We start from the raw sequence: 19,936 nt of genomic DNA, 5'->3' as shown, positions 1-19,936 counted from the left end.
AGAACTCTCACAGATTGGAGGAGACTAAGGAGATGTGACAATTAAATGCCACATGGGACTCTAGGTTGGATCCTGGACGAGGATATGACATTAGTGGGAAAACTAACAAATTTAAAAATAGTCTTTAGCAGGTTAGTTAATCCACGTTAATTTTCTGATTTCAGTCTTTGCACTATGGTTGTATAAGGTGTCAACATTAGCGGAAACTGGGTGAAGGGTCTACAGGGGCTCTGTGTACTACATTTGCAACTTTTTTCTACCTCTAAAATGATTTCAACATAAAATGTTTCTTTTTTTAAAAGATGTTCTGTCTTCTACCACCAGTCAGTGCCTCTCATACACACAGTCCAAATAATTTCTCTGAGCTGTACACAGCTGGCCTGCCTCCCGCTTCCCAAATCTCACTCACAAACTCTGGCTACTTTCACCCACGGAAGCCCCAGAGAGACAGCAGCGCAGGGTGGAGCAGGTGAGCTTCAGGATCAGATTGACTTGGGTTCAAGCCGCAGCTCCATCATCTACCAGCTGAGCCCTTAGGTGTTCCCCTGGCTGACTTCATCAGTTCTTATGACACCTCCTCCTAGAAGCCCTCCCTGACCACCGGCACTAAAGCTCCTTTTCCCTACACAGTCACTGTGTAGCACTGGTTTTAGTTCCTTAAGAGAACTTATACTCCCTAAAATGTGTTTGCTTTCCTGAAGGGTATGTTCACGCTGTACAGCATTCTTGCTTCCTTACCTTTTTGCTAGTGTGTTGTCTCCCCACCCCCGTTCTGCGTCAGAACACAAGCTCCTCAAGCTTTGTCCACGGCTGTATCCTTGGCTTCTAGCCAGGATCAGGCCTGTGGTGGCTGCTGAGTACACATTACGGTGACTGGCGTGGCCCCCTCCCCTCCTGTGGTTTTCCTTAGCGTTTGGCTCAGGTCCTGCCCAGCACAGGTCTCGACGTGCCCGTGTGAGCAGGACAAGGGGTTGATGACTTACTCATAAAACTCTGCTGCCGGCGTGAACTTGTACTTGGAGTACGTGGTATGGTTGCCCAGCACGGAGCTGTTGAGGAGCTTGGGATCGGTGCAGTTGGGGCTGTTCCAGGCATGGCCGCAGTCAGTCCAGGGCAGGTTAAGGGTGAAGGAGGAGAAGAGGTAGTAGAGTGACCAGGCAATGATGACATTGTAGTAGAAGCCAACGTAGAGTGCAATGAGGATCACAGCGTAGCCAACTCCTGGGTGGGGGGCAGAGGGGGTCAGGCAGGGGCTTCCCCAGAACCACCTCTCCTGGGGAGTTGGCTCCAACCATTGCTCTACCCGACCTCCCACACCTCTCTTTTTTTTCTGCAGCAGATTGTTGGAGTCCTAAATCCCCTAGGGCCCCACCCCCCATTCCTTTGCCTGAGGGCTCTCTCTTGCCCCTGGAGCCCCTTCTGTTCACTCATCAGGCAAGGTAAAATTGCCAGGACCTTTAATGCCCCAGGGAGCAGCCGGGTCAGGTGTTGGAGTATAAGTATCCCAGCTCCTCCCACCCCTTGGGCAGGATAACACTGAGGCATGATAACATTCTCTCCCAGCGGAATGAAGCCAGTTGCCCACGGTGGAAAGGCACGTGATCCATTTATCATGTCTGCCATGGGAGCAAGAGGGGAGAGTAGTGGTATGTGTTCTGGGTACTTCTGACACTTCTATGAGTTTTTCCCATTCAGGAAAACAGACTCCCTCTGGTTACTCAGCTGTACAGCCTGGACTGGAACCCAGATTTCCAGACTTTCTAGGCTAAAGCTGTTCCTGACACCCCCAATGCATTCCATGTAACTTTGAATGGTGGACGTGCTTGACCTTGCCAATAACTAAATCTCGAGAGAGTTGGTCTACCGCAGATCCCACCTCTGGAGCAGATTCTCCAGGGGCACACAGAAGTCTTTTAGAACAACTTTTGACTCCGCCAGATTCCTTCTTTACCTTTGAAAAACGGGCAGATCTTCCACACGGTGGCTGCCCCTTCCCGGTTGTACTGGCCCAGAGCCAGCTCCATGTAGAACAGGGGCATGCCAGCGATGATGAGGAACAGGGTGTACGGGATCAGAAAGGCACCTGGAAGACACAGAAGCAGAGTGTGAGCCCCTAGATCCCTGCCCAGCCTTGGGCCTGCCCCTCAGAGTATGTGGACCCATGTCAGCCAGAGCTGTGAGGGTCCTCATTCCTGTCACCCGGCCACTTCTCAAGGGATGTCTTGTGGTAGGTAAATCAGAGCAATTAATACAAATAGCCATAACATAATAATAGTTATAGCAGTAGTCATAATCATAATCATAATAATGAGGGTCTGTGCTCAAATTAGTAAAATCTGTGTTCATCAAAGCTAAATAGGCTTGGGCTTCCCTGGTGGCGCAGTGGTTAAGAATCTGCCTGCCAATGCAGGGGACATGGGTTCGAGCCCTGGTCTGGGAAGATCCCACATGCCACGGAGCAACTAAGCCCGTGAGCCACAGCTACTGAGCCTGTGCTCTAGAGCCTGCAAGCCACAACTACTGAAGCCCGTGCACCTGGAGCCCGTGCTCCCCAAGAGAAGCCACCGCAATGAGAAGCCCACGCACCGCAACGAAGAGTAGCCCCCGCTTGCCGCAACTAGAGAAAGCCATGCACAGCAACAAAGGAACCAAAGCAGCCAAAAGTAAATTTAAAAAAAAAATAATAATAAAAAAGCCAAATAGGCTTGTTTCTTGCAGGATTCTCCTAGCCTTTGATACACAAGCACAAGCTGTGACGGGCTATGGGGAAGATCAGGTGCAGTCTTTACCAAATTAATTTCAACATAGAACCCTTTCTTTCATGAATCACAACTCTGGGGAATGCCAATCACCCCAAACCCTTCCTTTTATAGGTAAGGCAATTGAGGTCAGAGAGGGAGAGACAGCGCCCAAAGTTACATATGACTGAGTTTTCATTTTGCTCATGTCTGTATCAGTTTAAGGTCACCTCGGGTTTTCCCAAACATGACCTCACTGGATTGTCCTTAGTCTCACATCAGCTCACAGAAATAATCAGAGAGGGTCATTATTTCCTCCCAGGGGAAACTGAAGGCAGAGAAGGGAGTCGAATTGGTTTTGTTTGCACTGTTGCTAAGTGACAGAAGCAGGATTCGCATTCATGTCTTCCAACCATCAAGCTCACTCTGTCACTGCTGGCTGAAGGTAAACAAACACTGGAGCAAAGAGGCCAGAGGGTCAAGTCTCTGACCAGGGAAGATGCCCACCCAGAACACTGCCGAAGCTACAGGGAGCCCTTGGCAATGGGCAGCAGCAAATCCCTGGGAAAATTCCTGGTAGAATTAGACACGTCTGAGTTCCAGAGACAGTTCTCGGTATGCCTGGTAGCCTGGGGTGAGCTTAACGGGCTCTGACGCCGTGAGGTGACTCACGGGGTACTTGCCACGTCAGCCTAGGCTGCTCCTTGGCCTGGTGCAACCGGAGGTGGCCAGGCCAGATCCACACTCCTCCCGCCATTGGCCTTTGGCTGAGATGTCGTAACCTTGGAAACCAAACACTCTCTGACCCGCCCATGCTAAGAAAGCGCAGAAACCGGGAAATGCGTAACGATGATAATGTTAGGAATATAATATTCCCTACTGTGTTCCAGGCACTGTGTTCCATGCAATATCTCATTCCATCTTCACAACAACCCTAAAAGTATTACTACCGCCATTTTACAGATGTGGAAACCGGGGCACCAGGCTAGCAGAGAATTGTAGCAAAGTCGCATGCACCCAGGGTCAAACTCCCCCAGCTACTCAGATTGTCAGTCTCCACTTTCCTCCCAGGGCTTCTCCTCAGGAAGCCCAGGGCTCTTAGGGACAAAGCATGAAGTTTTGGCCGCAGTGCTCTGAGACCCAGTCCTTCTGAAGCAGGAGATGGACCAGCAGAGTGGGCAGTAGGGAAGAAACCACTGGAACATGAGTACCTCCTATGTATCAAGCAGGGCACTGGGCACAGGACATCTGTGATCCCGTTTACCCTACCCAGAAACCATCTCAGGTGGCAACTGCTATACCCATTTTTCAGAGGAGGAAACTGAGGCTTAGAGAAATTAAGTGACTTGTCTAAGTTCAGCCAACTGGTCAGTGAGAGATCTGGGATTTGGGCCCAGGTCTGCCTGACTCCAGAGCTCCAGAGCCATTCCCCAAATATTCTGCTGATTCCAGAATATCCAAGCCTCGATGGAGGACATGAGTCTGCACAGAGGCTTGGTGGAGGGTGATCTGAAACTGGGACTGTGGGGCCAGCTGAGCCAGCTGGTCTGCTGGTCATGGGCTGGTCCAAGCCTCCAGCCCCTGCTCCAGGCTGGACTTTGAAACGGCCACATGCCAACCTCTCTCTTCCCCTCCTCATTTCTACTCTCAATCTCCACCCTTCTCTTTCCCCACACAGAGAGAGCTAGTCTGGCACTGGAACCCACATCTGTTCACGCTGCTGATAGCAATGCTGGTGATGCTGATGGAGGTCAGGGTGGTGGTGGTGACGGTGGAGCTGGTGAAAGTAACAAGTACCATTTATTGAGCTCCGTTATATGCCAAGCCACACACTAAGTTTTTGCATAATTATTCCTTTAAAACCATCCCTGAGAATTACCACCAATCCCACGTAAAAGATGAGGAAACTGAGGCTTAGAAAAGTCAAGATGCTTGTCCAAACTAGTAAGTATGCTTGCTTGGCTCCACAGCTGGATCTGTTGGAGCGCCACTCTGCCTTGTGGCCACCTGCCACTGCCCTTGGGGGCCTGGAGCCAGAGAGTAAGGGAAATAGATGTATTAGAGTATTTAACACGCCTGAAGACTGAAGTCAGTGGCCCAAGGGACAACAGGGAAGGAAAAAGCCAGGAGTCACGGCTCAGATCTTGGCACCATGGTTTGCCGCTGTCAACTATATATTCTTTTCTACAACCAGAGGAAAGAGCAACGTCAGCCAATTCACCAGGGATCTCACATTGGCCAGTTTTCTCAACTCTAACCCTCTGGGTGGCACTGCCAACGGGTAGGTAAATTGCCCAGTTTGAGATTCATCTCCTCTTGTGCTGGCTGGGAGTTCCAGTGGAAGGAGAGGAGGAAAGATTATGGGTCTGCACAAGCCCAAGACTCTTCCAAGTGCGTTTGATGCGGACCAGCCAAAGCTTCAGGTGGTAACAGATGGGGAACGTTTAAGAATGTTGGAACGGCTGAGTATGAATGAAAACCAGAAAGCTGCCCAGTGGCCAGTGTCTTATTCTAAAAGTGGACATTGACCAGGGAGATGGTCTAAGCCCCCTTGCAGAAAGATCTGGAGGAAGCCAGGACAGAGCTGAAGTGTCAGAAAGAGATTTCAGGGGTGCCTGAGGTCAGCTAAGGATGCTTCTCCTAGAAACAGCCCTGCAGCAGCTCCTGGGACACCAAGGCTGGTTGCAAACTTCCTAGAAGGTACTGCTCTGCAAGGCCCATAACTGCCACGTTCCCACGGCCCTGCCTTATCTCCATGCATGGCAGTGTCAGCTTCATCAAGCCTCATGCAGGGCCAGAGAGCTGAGAACCTGAGGAGCTACAGGCACAGAATCCTGGCTCTGGAATGCTCTGGCTGGGCTGACAGGGCCAGACCTCCTGAGGGTCTCAGCTCCTAGGGGTCTCCAACATCCACACACGTACACAGATGCACACCTGTACATCTTCATGCAAAGGTACACACGGATTCTGCACATCGACACACTCACGAACACAGGAAGAAAAGACTGTCAACTGCGAAAGGGACTCCAACCCGTGGCCTTTGGATGAATGCAGTAAGAAAAGCATCTGTCTGGCACACACTGCCTGATGCCCCACCATTAGAGAGGAACCCTACTGGTCAGAGAGGGGTTCTGGACTCCTCTGTGCAAATGTCAAGTCCTCAGAAAAGGGAAGCCAGTGGTCACTCAGTTCAGAGTGGGAAGTGCTGGAGCAGAACCCTGGTGGGTGAGGAGGACCCCAGGGGAGGGGACGGGATGCCTGTGGGAGGTGGCTCAGCAAGAGGAGGTGCGGGCCAGGCCTGGTGTGGAGGTGGAGAGACTGTGATCAAGGAGGGGCTGCAGGAGGGACAGGAGGGTCCCTTGAGACCTCACTGGACCAGCTTCCCAGTTGGTGGAGGGTAGGATTCCTCAAACTGGCCACATCCTGATATATTAAGAAGTGAAAACCCACAGAACTGTTCGCCTGGTGCCTGTAGCTCAGCTATGGGTTGTCACTGCCCGTGGCTTTCACCAGAATTCCAAGAAAAACTTGGTCAATGCCTACGGTAGCCAGATTTGTCCCCGCTTCCCAGGTACCCCAAGGGTATAGACATCCGGGTGCAAGAGAAGGTGAGATTTCAGTAGAGACAGGGCTGCATGCAGCAGGCCCACCCAACTTGCAGAAACGGGGACAAGAGCACCAGTGGAGACTTACCCTGCGATATCTACATATTTAAAGGTGACAACTCAGGCCACAGCTGTTAAACCAAACCTGCTCTATCATCCTACCTTGACAACTCAGCATGGTTCTATTATAAAGTTCAAATCTGGAATCTCCAGTTCTTGGAGCTTTGCGCTGGAGTGTGGAGGCCTGGGGGGAGCCCGCACCCTGCTTCATCCCCACCTCAGCTCCAACCAGCAGTGTGTGAGGCCTTTTGCACGTACGTGTGGACTCTTGTGCCCACACGTCTAAGCTCTGTCCACAGCCTCTGCAGACGGGGGCCTCTGGCTTCCCCTTGGGCCTGGGGCTGTGCAGGCCTGTAACACAGTCCAGGCTGGGGAAGCAGGGTCCAGGTAAGAGGACCTTGTAGACTGGGTTGGAGTGTTTGGGCAGGGAATTCCGGAGTCCAGGTACCTGGAGTTTGATGGGGGTTAGAATCAGCGCTCTGGGTGGGCAGGCCCTCTCAGTCCTGGCCTGGGTGAGGCAGAGAGGAGGGCAGAGCAGGGCCCAGGGCCCAGGGCAGACCCCCTGTCTCTGCTCTGGACTCCTGACACAGAACTCCTAAAACCCTTGTAACTTCCCGAGTGATGGGGGTGACAGGAGCATCTTACACAGAGCTCCTAAATCCCTGGGAATTTTCTGGGTGATAGGAGTGTCTTTTGTTCTAATGAAGCCACTCTTGGTGGGCTTCTAGATGGGGGCTGGTCCCCAGAAAGATCAAGCCGTGATTAGAGGCTTAGGACTTTCAGCCCCACGCCCACCCTCCAGGGAAGGAAGAGGGGCTAGAGATTGAGTTAATATCGATCATGCCTTTGTGAGGAGCCTTCATAAATATCCCGAACGTAGGGGGTTTGGAAAGCTTCTGGACTGAGGCACTAGTGAGCACATGCACATACTGGGAGGGTGGCGCACCCCATCTCCACGGGCTCAGACGCTCCTGCACTCAGGACCCTTCCATACCTCACCCTCTGTGTACTTTTTCACCTGGCTGTTTACCTGTACCCTTCATAATGTCCTTTAGAACAAACTGGCAAATGTTTCTCTGAGTTCTGTGAGCTGTTATAGCAAATTATCAAACCTGCAGAGGGGGTGATGGGAACCCCTGATTATAGCCGGTTGGTCAGAAGCACAGGTGACATCTTGACCCTTGTGACTGGCATGTGAAGTGAGAGGTTTCTTGTGAGACTGAGCTCTAACCTGTGGGGTCTGCACTAACTCCAGGTGGTGTCAGAACTGAACGGTAGGACACCCACCCCAAAGTTGGAGGATGGGTTGGTGTTAGGAAAACCCCCACATATTTGGTGTCAAAAGACTGTAGAATGTGTACAAAAACGGAGTTTTCCTCTTACCCCCTTGCCTCGATCTGAGGCAATCCTGGCCCCCAACCATGCTATTTATGGCTTTGTGACCTTGAGCCAACGTGACTTCTCTGAGCTTTGGTTTCCCCTTTGTAAGGGGGGGCTAATACCTGCATCACTGGTTTGCTGTGATCATTAGAGATAACGGAGGTGACGTCCCTGGCACTGAGGTGCTCTGTAGATGGGAAGCATGTCCTGCCATCACACGTAAGAGCAGCTGGGATGCGCCTTTGCAGACTGGAAATCACAAGCTAGGGATCGCCCGTGAGGTGGACGGTGGCCGGGTCCTCTGCAGAGCACAGCACGGAGGCTCCCAGCACAGAAGGATTTTGAGGCAAGTTGCTTGGGCAACTCATGTCCCCATCCCAAGTGAGGCTGGCTACTCCTCCTTGTGTCCGAACAAGATTGCTGACCATGAGGAGTAGATCCAAGGATTCCCTGAGGCCACAGCCAGCGCCATGAGCAAAAAGGGCTCCGGCGGTACTGCCCAGATTCTCCTTCAAGAATGAAGGACCTGTTCCCCCGCAGCTGGGACTGCTCAGCCCTCGGCAGCAGCCCTTTGGGAATTGCCTCGGCTGAAGCCAGCTGCCTCACCCAAGGCCACATTCCCTTCCCAGGGCAGCTGGCATCCAATGACGGATGGACCCTGGGGCATACAGTCCTGGCCCCCTCACCCCAACTCAGGACCCGTCTGAAGGGCCATCCCAGCTTCAGAGGACACCATGGTCAGCTGAGGCTTTGCTGACCCTGGCAGCCCAACCTCTCCATCTGGCCAGCTCTGCTTCCTCCCTTCTCCTCAATCCCTCTCCCTGCAGCCTCCACCTACTGCCTTCCTTCTGTCCTCCAGAACAAAACAAATCAGACTTTTCCAAAGCAATCCTTTGTGCCCTTTGGGTGCCAGGCATAGGGTCCCCCTCTGAGTCTTTGCCAGTGGCCATTTCTGTAAGGAACCATGCCAGTTCCGATAACAAATCACGCCCAGGTCATTCAAGTTTGTCAACACAGATTCTCTGCCGTGGGTAGGGTAGCTGAGCCATGTGGTGTCAACTTGTGTCTTCTCTACCCCAAGACCGACCTTCTCCTTAGGACACTCAGCGACCACTGTGGGGCTCTGCCCACTGGCCTCAGAGTTCCTGGGACCTCAGCCCAAGTGGAGTCTTGCACCTCTTCACTCCATCCCCTGCACTCTACTGAGACTAGCCAGCAGCATCTATACACGCTTCTACATAAGCCCCTGCTATTCCAAGAGGGGATTCTACAGAATGATCTATCAAGTGATGAGGACCGGCTTTTCTGGTCCCACAAGGGGTTGCTCCCTCATCTTCACTTTGGGTTCTTCCAGCTGATCTCTGGACCCTAGCTCTGAGAGAAGGACAGTTCCAATGAGGAAACATGCTTGCTCCTCTGGTAGATTAAACCCCGCTCCTCTAAGGAGGTCAGTGGGGGTGAAATTCAGGGGAGTTGGAGTTGAGGCTACCCCTCCTCCTGTGACAATTCTCCCTCCGTGTCAACTTTGCAGAATCTGACTTGATTCTTACTAATGAAGCTCCTCGAAGATTCTGGTTTCCCATCTCTTCCACCCTGGTCTCTTTAAGAGGAACAAATTACAGGGTGTTTGGAATGGTCAGAACTATATTAGAGAAGGAAATATAACTCACAAAGAACAGAGTGGAACCTCACCTCCCTGATTTGGGATATAGTACCTCCAATAACAGAATTGAAAATGACATTAACTTGTAGAATATCTGTAATAGACTATGAGTTCCCTAAAGGCAGGGATTGCCTTTTGCTCATCTCTATATTCCTGGCATATGACGGGCAGTTAGTAAGTGGGTTTTTTTGTTAAATAAATGGATCCCGGCAGTGACTCACACAGAGGATGCAGCTAATGAAAGCCCTGGGGCCTTTCTCCACTTGTGCTGTGGCCTAATCCTTACTTAGGCAGTTGGGTTTGGGACCACAGGGCAGGATGTAACATTTATCCCTATGAAATCCCACCTTGTTGAAAACAGTCCCTCTAGATCTTTTTGGCCAGCTCAGAGCAATGGGCCAAGTCATGCTAGTAACGCCAGATCGCGGTCTCCGCTCCAGCCCCTGATGAATGCCTCATTCCTGCAAACTTGTTAGCCGAAGGGCCATACCAGCTGGCTGGCTCATGTACATCTGAGCTGAACAATCAGCATCAGGCTTGGCAAGCTCAGGGTGTATATGGCTCCCTGCAGCCAGGCCCAACGTGAGGGCGATGAGTTTGCAAACTCCTGCCTTTTGTACCCGTCACCACCTCTTGCGTGACCTCAAGAACCCCAGATATTTTGGCCAAGAGGATTCCCAAAGGTCTGTGGGTACCTGAGACCCTGAGCTCACTTGAGGAAGGAAGGGAACCCCATTTGGGACCCAGAACTACATATCTCATGGGACCCCATATAGGAATGTTAATCCCCATTTTCCAGGTAGGGAAGAAACACTGGGATAAGGTTAGGCTGTTAGAAATCCCAGGCCCAAGTGTGACCACTTTCCAGCCTTATATCCCTTCTAACTTCCTCTTAGAATCAAATCTGCTCCAAAATCAGGACCCTGCCCTACTCCTGTATCTAGCCTGGGTCTAGCAGTTAAAAATCATTGAACAATAAAAATAACAGCAACAACTTCATTTACTGAGCCCCTACTATGTGTCAGACACTGTTGTAAGTACTTTGCTTATATTATCTCTAATGTCATATCACCCTGTGGGAAGAGGCAGTCACCTTCCTTTTCTGCACAAGGAAACTGAGGTCCAAACAGGACGAGTGCCTTGTCCGAGGCCACACTTCTGGGAAATGTCAGGCTCAGATTCAAACTCAGGTCTGTCTGAACCTAAAGGACATCTCTCTGACAGCTCAGAGCTGTCAGCCGGACACATCTCAGAAGCGTTCATTTACAAAGGCTAATTCCGAGTGGCCTCTTCCATGGCAAGGAGACAGACAAGGGCACACGACGGATCTGTCCATTCCTCCCTGGGGACCAACACAGGCCCGGCCCAAGACCACGGGAGCGGAGGACCTTGGAAGGAGCACCACTAGCACCACGTCCCTGTTTGAGAAGGTTCTGAACAAAGCCTTGGAATTTCCAAGAGTGGCTTTCCCGGCTGGAAGGAAGCCATGTGCCCCCGTGCATCCCAGCAGCTAGCTTATGGGAAGATGTTCGGACAGGCTGATCTTTCTCAGTAATTCATTCAAAAAATATTAGCCAAAAAAAAATATATATATATTAGCCAAAGGCCTAAACTACTGGCACCTTTATCATTTCAAAACATCCTCCAGTCTGGGCCAGCATGAACAGCTGGACTCGGAGGTTACCGTGTTAATACTGGCACCAGAAGAGAACACAGCCTGTTAAATAACAGGGTGCGTGAGTCCTGGCTTGGGTACAGTGCTGAGCCAGGCATCGGAGAGGGACGGATCTTGGGGGTCATCCAAGCTCACCTCCAGCTGTAGCGGGGAACTTGAGCTCAGAGAGAGTGACAGAGATGGGATTTGAACTTGGGTCTTTTGGCTGCTTCTAGAATTACAGGATATCCACCTGCCAACCTGCTTGCCCATCTCTAGGGCTGACTTTATAATTGCTGGATGAGAATTGATCCACATGGAGCAGCCAGGAGGTCTCAGCAGAGACAAAGCCCAGGAGGAGCCAGCCAAGCATCTCCTGGAGGGGTGCGGAGTAAGAACAGGAGCTGCCTCAGACTCTGAGATGGGGGGCTGCACCACTCCATTGTGCCAGCTGTAGACATCCTTAGCCAGAAATGGAACTTCACTCATATAACTTCCCCACCCCGTAGCCTGCCAGCCAAGGTCTCCATAGCCTGGCCCCAACTTGCCTCTCCACCCTTATCTCTCCCGGCTTGCCCTTCAGCCAGTGTGTACTCCTAATCTCAGAGACGATCCCTCCTGCATTCTTGCACAACTAGTAGACCTGCTCCCTTCCCCAGGCTTGTCCGTGCTCCATCCGTCCCAAGGAGCTGAGTTCCAACCACACAGCTCACTTCCTCCGAGTCTTTCCTAAGCAGCCTCTCCTCAGGCCTTTAGAGCACATGACACCTCTCCCATCCATCTCACGCATCATCGCAAGGATGTGAGTAAGAGGTGGCAGCTATCTTTACTAAGGCCGTACTTGATGCCAGGCCCTCCACAGCATTATCCCATTGAGTCCTCACAACAACCCTCTGAGGTGAACACCATTGTTTCCATTTGACAGATGAGGAAACAGAGGCTTGGAGAGGTGCCCAATGTCACACAGCTAGAAGCTGGAACCCAGGACTCCACAGCCAGGGCTTCTGATCTCTAGGTGCCAACCCTGCCTCCCACCAGCACAGGCTGCCTCACTTTATTAGTTCCTGCCGGTGGAGTCGGGGGTTCTGCTGTTCCTGGGTAGGCATTAGGTCTCTGAGGGCTTGAACCATTTCATTCATTTTTTTCATTCAACAGAAGTTTGTCGGGCACCTTCTACCTCATTGCTGGGATCTAGCCCTTATCTTGGGCGTTAGAAATACAGGCATGAAAAAGCCACAGCCTCTGCTCTCAGTGTGCCCCAGTCTGTTTGGAAGACAGACCCACAAAGAGACAAATGACTCAACAACTCAGGATGGGTGATGTGCAGGGCTAGCAAGCCTAGGAGAGGGAGCTTCTGGCCAACTTCAGCTAAAAATTGGAATGTGTGACAAATGTGCTGTGTTTGGTGCCCTGGGCGCCTGGTACAGACTACCTTGCATACAGCAGGCACTCTCAGTTGGTGGCGGTGGCCAAGTGAGCGGACAGTGTCAGTGAAAACCCCAGAATATCCATCTAGCTGATGTGTTCAATTGGCCATCTGGGGTGCTTTTAGTTTCAACAGATACTTACAACAATGGAAATGATGTGTAGCGCATGACAATGAAGCCCTTAGATGACTAGAGCTCCTGGCAGGCAGAAGTGGTTGTTAATACATCTAGGTGACCCCTGCAGAGCCTAGCACTGTGCCTCATGCCAAGAGGAATCCAATAAGCATTGCTGATTAATGATAGAACCTTCTGCTGTCTAGGGACACGCAGCCTCGGACAGTCATGGAGGACATGCTAGACAGGGTGTCCTAGGTTCTCTTAGTCTGTCTTTCATTCCTCATCTCCCTGTCTGCTAAAAATACAGAGAATCTGCATTTCCTCCCTCCTTGAGTCCAAAGGGCCAGAATGCTTAAACCTGACCAGAAACTCTTGAGAAGCTGCAGCGGTCAAACGAGGAAAAGTTTCACCTCTGGATCATCTGTTTTCCATTCCTCACCCAAAGCAAGTGTCCAGAGTACACACTGAAGCAATCAGCAGGGTCCCAGACCCTATGGAACAAGGTCATGAGCTTTCCCTCTAGCTCCAAACCCTCACCCTACCTCCCTCTGACCCCCTGGAGTCCTGAGCCAGAGCCCCTGCCAGGCAGATGGCCCAGTGGATAGAAAAGTGTTTCGGTTGCTGGTGGCCCCCCCCTTTGCCGACTGCTTCCTCTGGGTCATTTTCCCAGGCTCTCTACAGGGTACTCCTGAGCTCATCCCAGCAAAGGGGGCAGGTCTGGGGTGGTTTGGGCAAAAGCTCTCAGGAAGGAGTTAGGGCTTTAGGCCCCAGTATCCTGCCCCCTGGGCTGCTTCCCCCAGGACTCTGCCCCCTGAGTAGTCTATAGTTGATTTCTAGGCTCTCATCCCAGGGCAGACAGTAATCGGTCACCCAGAAGGAGGAGGGGGAGAGAGCCTGGTTGCTGGACTGGGGTCTCCTCCAGGCCTTCCTCCCACTCCACCCTGCAACGTGGCCAAGACCCCAGGAGGTAGAGGCTTCATCCCAATCACCCAGGCCCCCTGTCTCAAGGACCAGGCCAGTTCTTGGTACCCACTGATGCAATCCCGCCTAGGCTGTGTGCTCTGGTCGCTCCAGCCAAAGGACCACCAACCTGAGAGTGGAGTTCTCTCTGCCACTAGCTTCTCTTTATGCGTCTCTGTTCCAGGGTTTCTGTCCCCAAGGGAGCAGGGCCTCCCAAGTGCCTTCAGGGTACCCAAGTCCTTTATCAAGCCTGAAGCGCTGGAGTTGGGGTCACCGTGGGCACTTTTGGCGCCCAGTCAAGAGCTCTCCAGATCTCCACCTCCCTTCCTGCGGACCACCAAAAGGTCAGAATTCCTCACCCAACCTGGTCCTTCCACGCATGCGCCGAACACTGTCCAAAGTCATGCCTCGATTTCCCTGTTCCACAGGGGACTCCTTTTCCCGTGAGCCCCATCCAGTCCCTTCCTGCGTCCCAGACTTGCCCTTCTGCCTCCTCTTCTCCTCCCGCGTGTATCCCAGCTCCTCTCCCGGCCACCGCTGTGGACTTCAAGTAGCCTCCCAAGTACAAACCCCCAGCCCGTCAGGGGGCTCACCTCCGCCGTTCTTGTAGCAGAGATAGGGGAAGCGCCACACGTTGGCCAGGTCTACGGCGAAGCCGACCACCGACAGCAGGAAGTCGATTTTCTTGCCCCAGGTCTCCCGGGGCTGCTCATCGCCGTCGCGGGATGCCAGGAGGCACTGGACGCCGTTGCGCTCTTTCACCACCAAGAGTTCTGCAGCTTTGCGCTTCCGCTGGGGCTGCTCCGACCCCGGGCCCGCCCCGCTGTTCTCAGGTTGCACCTGCGGGTTCATCCGCGCCAGAAGCATGGGTGCGGCTGGCGAGAGGGGAGTCGGTGGTACTGGGAGCACGCCGAGGCTCCGCTGGAATCAAAGGAAAAGATGCGGTCGCTGGGCCCTTCCACCCTGCCCGCGCCTCCCGAGGCCTCCCGGGAGCGCCAGGATACTGTGGTCGGCGCGCGCTGAGCGGACGCAAGGTTCCTAGAAAAGGGCGCGCGTCTGTTGGAAAAATTTGGAAGCAGAGGTAGTGGGGCGCCCGACTGGGACGGCACTTCGAGGTGGAGACCACCCCTGCCGCTCTAGGGATCCTGCTAGGCACCCCGCAGCTCTTCCCTCATTCACCTGCTCTCTCTTGTCCCCAAACGGCGGAGTTTGGACACATCCAGGCAGAGGTTTCCCAGGGCGGTGACCCGGCCGGGTGCAGCTTGCTGCCCCCTACCCTCGGCTCGGGTCTGAGCCACGTCCGAGAGCCCCAGGAGTCTCCCCGGACACTTATTACCTCTGCACTTCAAACTCGCTGGCACCCTAGCTCTGCGCATCCCAACCTGGGCCTCCCCGGCACACCTAGCTCGGTTCCGCGCGCAGGGCGCACTCACGTGTTCGGCGGCGACGGGATCCCGGCTGCCGTGCGCCCTGCCTTGCCTGCTCCGGACCCGCCTCGCCGCGCCTCGCCTCGCCTCGCCTTGCCTCGCCTCGCCTCCCCAGGCTGTGGGGCGCGGGCTGGGGCTGGGCTCCGCCGCGTGGCGCTCGGGCGCGGCCCGAGGAGCGCTGAAAGCGCGGGGCGGCCGGCGGGGCGCAGGCTGGTTGGTTCTGACCGCGCCGGGCGGGGGCCGGGCTGGTAATGTAGCCTGCGCCCCAGGTAACGCGCCGATTGCATTAACCCAGCGCCGGGCCCGCTCTGTCTGGAGCCTGTTAGCGCTAATGGAGACTGACAGCGCGGCCGGGGATGGGCAGGGGCGGGAGCGCGGCGCGGGCTCGGGGGACGGCGGGAGTCCCACTCCCAGCGACTCACGGGACCCGGGCGCCCATTCTCGTTGCAGCACGCACTGGGACACCAGACTCAGCTCCTGGGGGCACCAGGCTCTGACCTCTGACCTCGGGAAGAGAGCGAGACCCTCAGAACTAGGATCTGAGTCGCGTTTGAGAGGGGACGGGGAAAGGACTGGGGAGATCAACGACGGTTCAGTACCAGCTCTGTCATCCGCCGCAGGCCACTTAAACTACCTGGCCAGAGTTTCTCCACCAACAAAATGGGAATGTTCTGTTCAGTGCCTAGGAAGGCACACTGAGGGCCTGCAGGCCATTGGGTGGGTTTTGTTTAGCTGGCTCGAATTGAAAGGTCACCACTGGGCACTTACTCCTTCGTCTGTCTGTTATGGGCAGGCTAGCAAGGGATTTGAGGTTGTGACCCCTGTTGTATGAGGCTTAGAGTCGCTATTCATTCATTTATTCACCCATTCATGCACCCCTTTGCTCACGTGTTCCTACATATGCCATTTATGTGCCAGGCACTGTTCTAGGCTCTTGAGATACATTAGTGGACAACTCAGTCAAAAATCCCTTAAAAAAAAAATCCCTGACATGATGGTGTTTACAATCTGTCAGGGGGAGTCAGGGGAAAACAAGAAACATAACAAGTAAACACATTATTATATAGTATATCAGAAGGTGATCTGTACTATGAGAGGATAGGGAGTGCTGTGTGGGGTGAGGGTGCAGTTGCAGTGTGACCAGGGAATTTGAGAAGGCGACGTTTAAACAAGTAAAGGAGTGAGCCATTTGGACCTGATATTCATTCATTTGTTTACCTATTGGTTAATTTATTCATTCATCAGTAGATGCTGATCACCTGCTATACGCCTGAAGCGTGCTGGCTGGTGGAGCTATGGAGATAGTCCTTAGCTTCAAGGAGCTCTCAGTCCAGTGTGTAAAGAGTTGATCACAAATCAGCATGGTCAGAATTAGTTGTGACCACAAGGGTGTGGAAATTGGGTGCAGCTGAATTAGCGAGTAAGGGGTGGGGTGGTGATCCAAGAAGGCCTCACAGAGGTGACAACTCTTAAGCAGGATAGGTAGGAGTTTGAATAAGCCCAGGCACACCGACCTTTCTTTTGTTTAAACATTCCAAGCTCAAACCCACCTCAGGACCTTTACACTTGCTGTTTCCTCTGCCTGAGTTGTTCAGGTCTCAGTTCAGTGGTCCCTTCCTGACCACTCAAATTGAAAGTGTATGCCCACTCTCTATCACATCACCCTATCATCCTGTTTTATTCCTTTCATTACATCACTATCCAAATTTTAAAATTTGTTTATCTATTATATGTCTCCTCTTGGTGACTTATGAGCTCCATGAGGACAGGGACCTTGGCTGTCCTATACACTACCATATTCCTAATATCTGGAACATACTAGGGCATCAGTTATATAAGGTGAATGAATTAATGGTGGTGCATGAGGGTGTTTAGAGCATTTTCATCAGGGCGACCAGCATGACAGATGTCCTCTGTGAAGGATGCAGAGAGAAGAGAAAGGGAAAATAGTGGGGTGGTGGGTCAGCCTTGGCCTTCTGGAGGCTGATGGTCAGAGAAAGGAGGAGGTTTCAGGAGGAAAGCCTGGAACCACACCCATCAAGGACGTTCATCTCCTCTGACCCGTGGAACATTTTGATAAACCTGTGAGGAAAGCAGGAATGGAATCATCTTTCCATTCTGGGGGTCAGGAAACTGTGGCTGTGAAGTCTCACAGGTTGGAAGTGACAGAGTTGAAATGAGAACCCAGGTCTCCTGGCTCCCAGCCTGTGTCTCCTCCACCAGCTTATGGATGGAGACACTCAGAATCTCTCTGGGAGTCATGTTCCCCTCCTCTCTTCTACCCCATGTCCCATCCAACTGGTCCTGAGAGTCCCACCTTTAAATCTGCTACGAAGCCCCATTCCCACTGCTGCAGCATCCCCACAGAGGGTCCCCACCCATCGCCTTCCACTGCAGCAGCCTCCTCGCTGGTTACCCTGTGTCCGGTATCTTTCCAGCCACATGATATTCACCAGCTGCCAGAGCCTTTTCTAAAACTCATCTGACCACCTCACTCTTCTGCATAAAACTCCTCTGAGAGACAACAACACATCAATGTGATTTAATTAACCCTGGATTTGAGGTAATTTTATTTTCTTCTTTATACTTCTCTTTATCTGACAACTTTTCTACAATGAGCATTTGATACTTACGCAATCAGAAAAAAAGATAATTTCTTAAAATCTTCCAACCTTTCCAAGATAATATCAAAACACCTTCAGCTGTACAGGCAAGATTCTGCCTGCCTATTTAACCACATCTCTTGCTATACCAATTCTCTCCTCATTCTTCTTAAAATTCCTTTACCATCTCCAAAATGTGCTTTATTCTCCAGCAACATGAGAGATACTCAACTATTAATGGTTCCTTGGACACCTTGTGCCTTTTTACACTTCTGGATTTTTAAGTAGGCTGTCCATCTTCCTCTTGTCTACCTGGAGAACTCCTATTCATCCTTTAAAACCTCAGATGTCACCTCCACTGTAAAGCCTTCCCCGATAACCACCTCCCACAAGAGAGTAAACTCCTCCTTTATATTGCTTTGTATTTTTGCCTAGTACTTTATCTGTGTGACCTCCCTACTAGGGAAAAGGACAGTACCTGATATATCCTGTTACATAGTTTGCACTCCAGAAATGTGTACACAACAGAACTAGGAGAGATCTCAATTGTTGGTTGGGTTTGGTGTCTTTGGTTGGGTTTTTTTTCTGTTGGATTCTTCCAGAAACAGAACCTGAAACAAAGAATCGAATTCAAGAAGTTTATTTAGGAGGGGATACTGGAAGCACTGACAGAGGAGGGGGGAGGTAAGAAAGGGAAGGAACCCAACAGAGGGGACGTTAAAAAGCAGTTACTACCAAATGTAAAATCGATAGCTAGTGGGAAGCAGCCACATACCACAGGGAGATCAGCTCCGTGCTTTGTGACCATCTAGAGGGGTGGGATAGGGAGGGTGGGAGGGAGACGCAAGAGGGAGGAGATATGGGGATACACGTATATGTACGGCTGATTCACCTTGTTATAAAGCAGAAACTAACACACCATTGTAGAGCAATTATACTCCAATAAAGATGTTAAAAAAATTAAAAAAAAAAAAGCAGTTACGGCTGTGGGCAGCTGTTGGTCCGTCCTGCTGGGAACTTCTGGGAGACAGCATTGACTGTGCCTCGGAGTTGTCCCATCCCCGGGCAAGGAAGCTGGAGTATTTATCCATGAAGGCTGCTCCCTTCAGCCTTCCCTGGAAGGATGCTAACTTCCCAGCATTCCCAGCCTGTCTGGTGTGTGGGCTGAGCGAGCTCCTGTTGCCAGAAAAAGGCTCCCATCAGAGTCCCAGGTAAGGGCAGTAGGAAGCTGGTGGGTCAGGTCTGCATTGGCAGGAATAGTAGATGACGAGTGGTGTTGGTGAGGCAGTGGAAGTGTTCGCTACAGAGATGGAGGGAGACACACTCCCATACATGCACATCACTGGAGGGGTGGCCAGCAAGTCCTGAGGGTTCCACTTTGTGGTTTCAGAGACTTCTGGAGGACAGCAGTGAGGATACCAGCCCGCGGCTGTGCTGAAGGGGAAGGCATCTCTCTCCATCTCTGGCCCAGACTCCCTGCCCTCAGTTCCAAGAGCCATGGGGCCATGTGGCTTCTCTCTGTGCCCTGCCTCCTGCCCCTCCAGGTGGCCTGAGGGCAAGTGGGTGGGCAGGCGGCTGGAGCATTATCAGAGCTAACGGGATCCCTGGGGAGGCGTCACTTCTACTTACCACGGCACTTGGTGACACAGGCCATGGGCACAAGGTGATGGCTGGTGCTGTCAGCCCAGCTCTGGCCATCTCCCTGCAGACACCAAGACCCTGACACACAAAGGCTGGTCTGGAGGTTATTTGGAATCCAAGTGGCTTGGTCCTGGAAGTGTCCTGAGGATACTATCAGAACCTGCACCTCTATTGCACTGATGAGGAAAATAAGGCCAGAGAGGAGGAGAGGTACGCCTGTACATTTCCTCCCTTCCTTCTTTCCTCCTTCGCTCCTTCCTTCCCACCTTCCTTCTCTCTCTCTCTCTCTCTCTCTCTCTCTCTCTCTCTCTTTCTTTCTGATTCTTTTTTTCTTTTTTTTTCATCTTTTGATCAGGGGCATTAGACTGATGTCTTTGCCACTGACCTGCCCTGGGTCATTGGTCATTGGTATAGGTTAAACTGCATTTACAAATAGCAAAAAAGTGTCCTCAGTAAAAGACCCCTAGGAGCTGAAATCAGTCTCCTTCAGGACACCTCCCACTAAAGTCCCCCAGGTGTCCTTGAGGCTTCCAACCTACCCAGATGGGACTCAGTCCTTAGACTCTTCTCTACGGAGCTTCTACCCCACCTGGGACCACATCTGGGCACAGGCATTAAAGAGCGTCTATCCATCATTGATGATGGATACAACCATTTACAT

General features: G+C 52.2%; 1 protein-coding gene across 1 annotated transcript in view; it reads right to left on the bottom strand.

Moving 5' to 3' along the window:
- The window catches only part of SLC6A2 (solute carrier family 6 member 2), a 37,354-nt gene extending 22,868 nt beyond the window's left edge, over nucleotides 1–14,486 (bottom strand). The window contains exons 1-3 of the mRNA XM_060083896.1: nucleotides 14,198–14,486; nucleotides 1,952–2,083; nucleotides 984–1,221 (exon numbers count right to left, since the gene is read on the bottom strand). Of these exons, the coding sequence (XP_059939879.1) occupies nucleotides 984–1,221; nucleotides 1,952–2,083; nucleotides 14,198–14,471 (644 nt within the window). The 5' untranslated portion in view covers nucleotides 14,472–14,486. The remainder of the gene's footprint in view (nucleotides 1–983; nucleotides 1,222–1,951; nucleotides 2,084–14,197) is intronic.
- Between the last annotated feature and the right edge of the window lie 5,450 nt (nucleotides 14,487–19,936).

Source organism: Mesoplodon densirostris, chromosome 19, assembly GCF_025265405.1.
Source record: "Mesoplodon densirostris isolate mMesDen1 chromosome 19, mMesDen1 primary haplotype, whole genome shotgun sequence".
NCBI lineage: Eukaryota > Metazoa > Chordata > Mammalia > Artiodactyla > Ziphiidae > Mesoplodon > Mesoplodon densirostris.
This window is presented reverse-complemented; position numbering and strand designations above follow the sequence as displayed.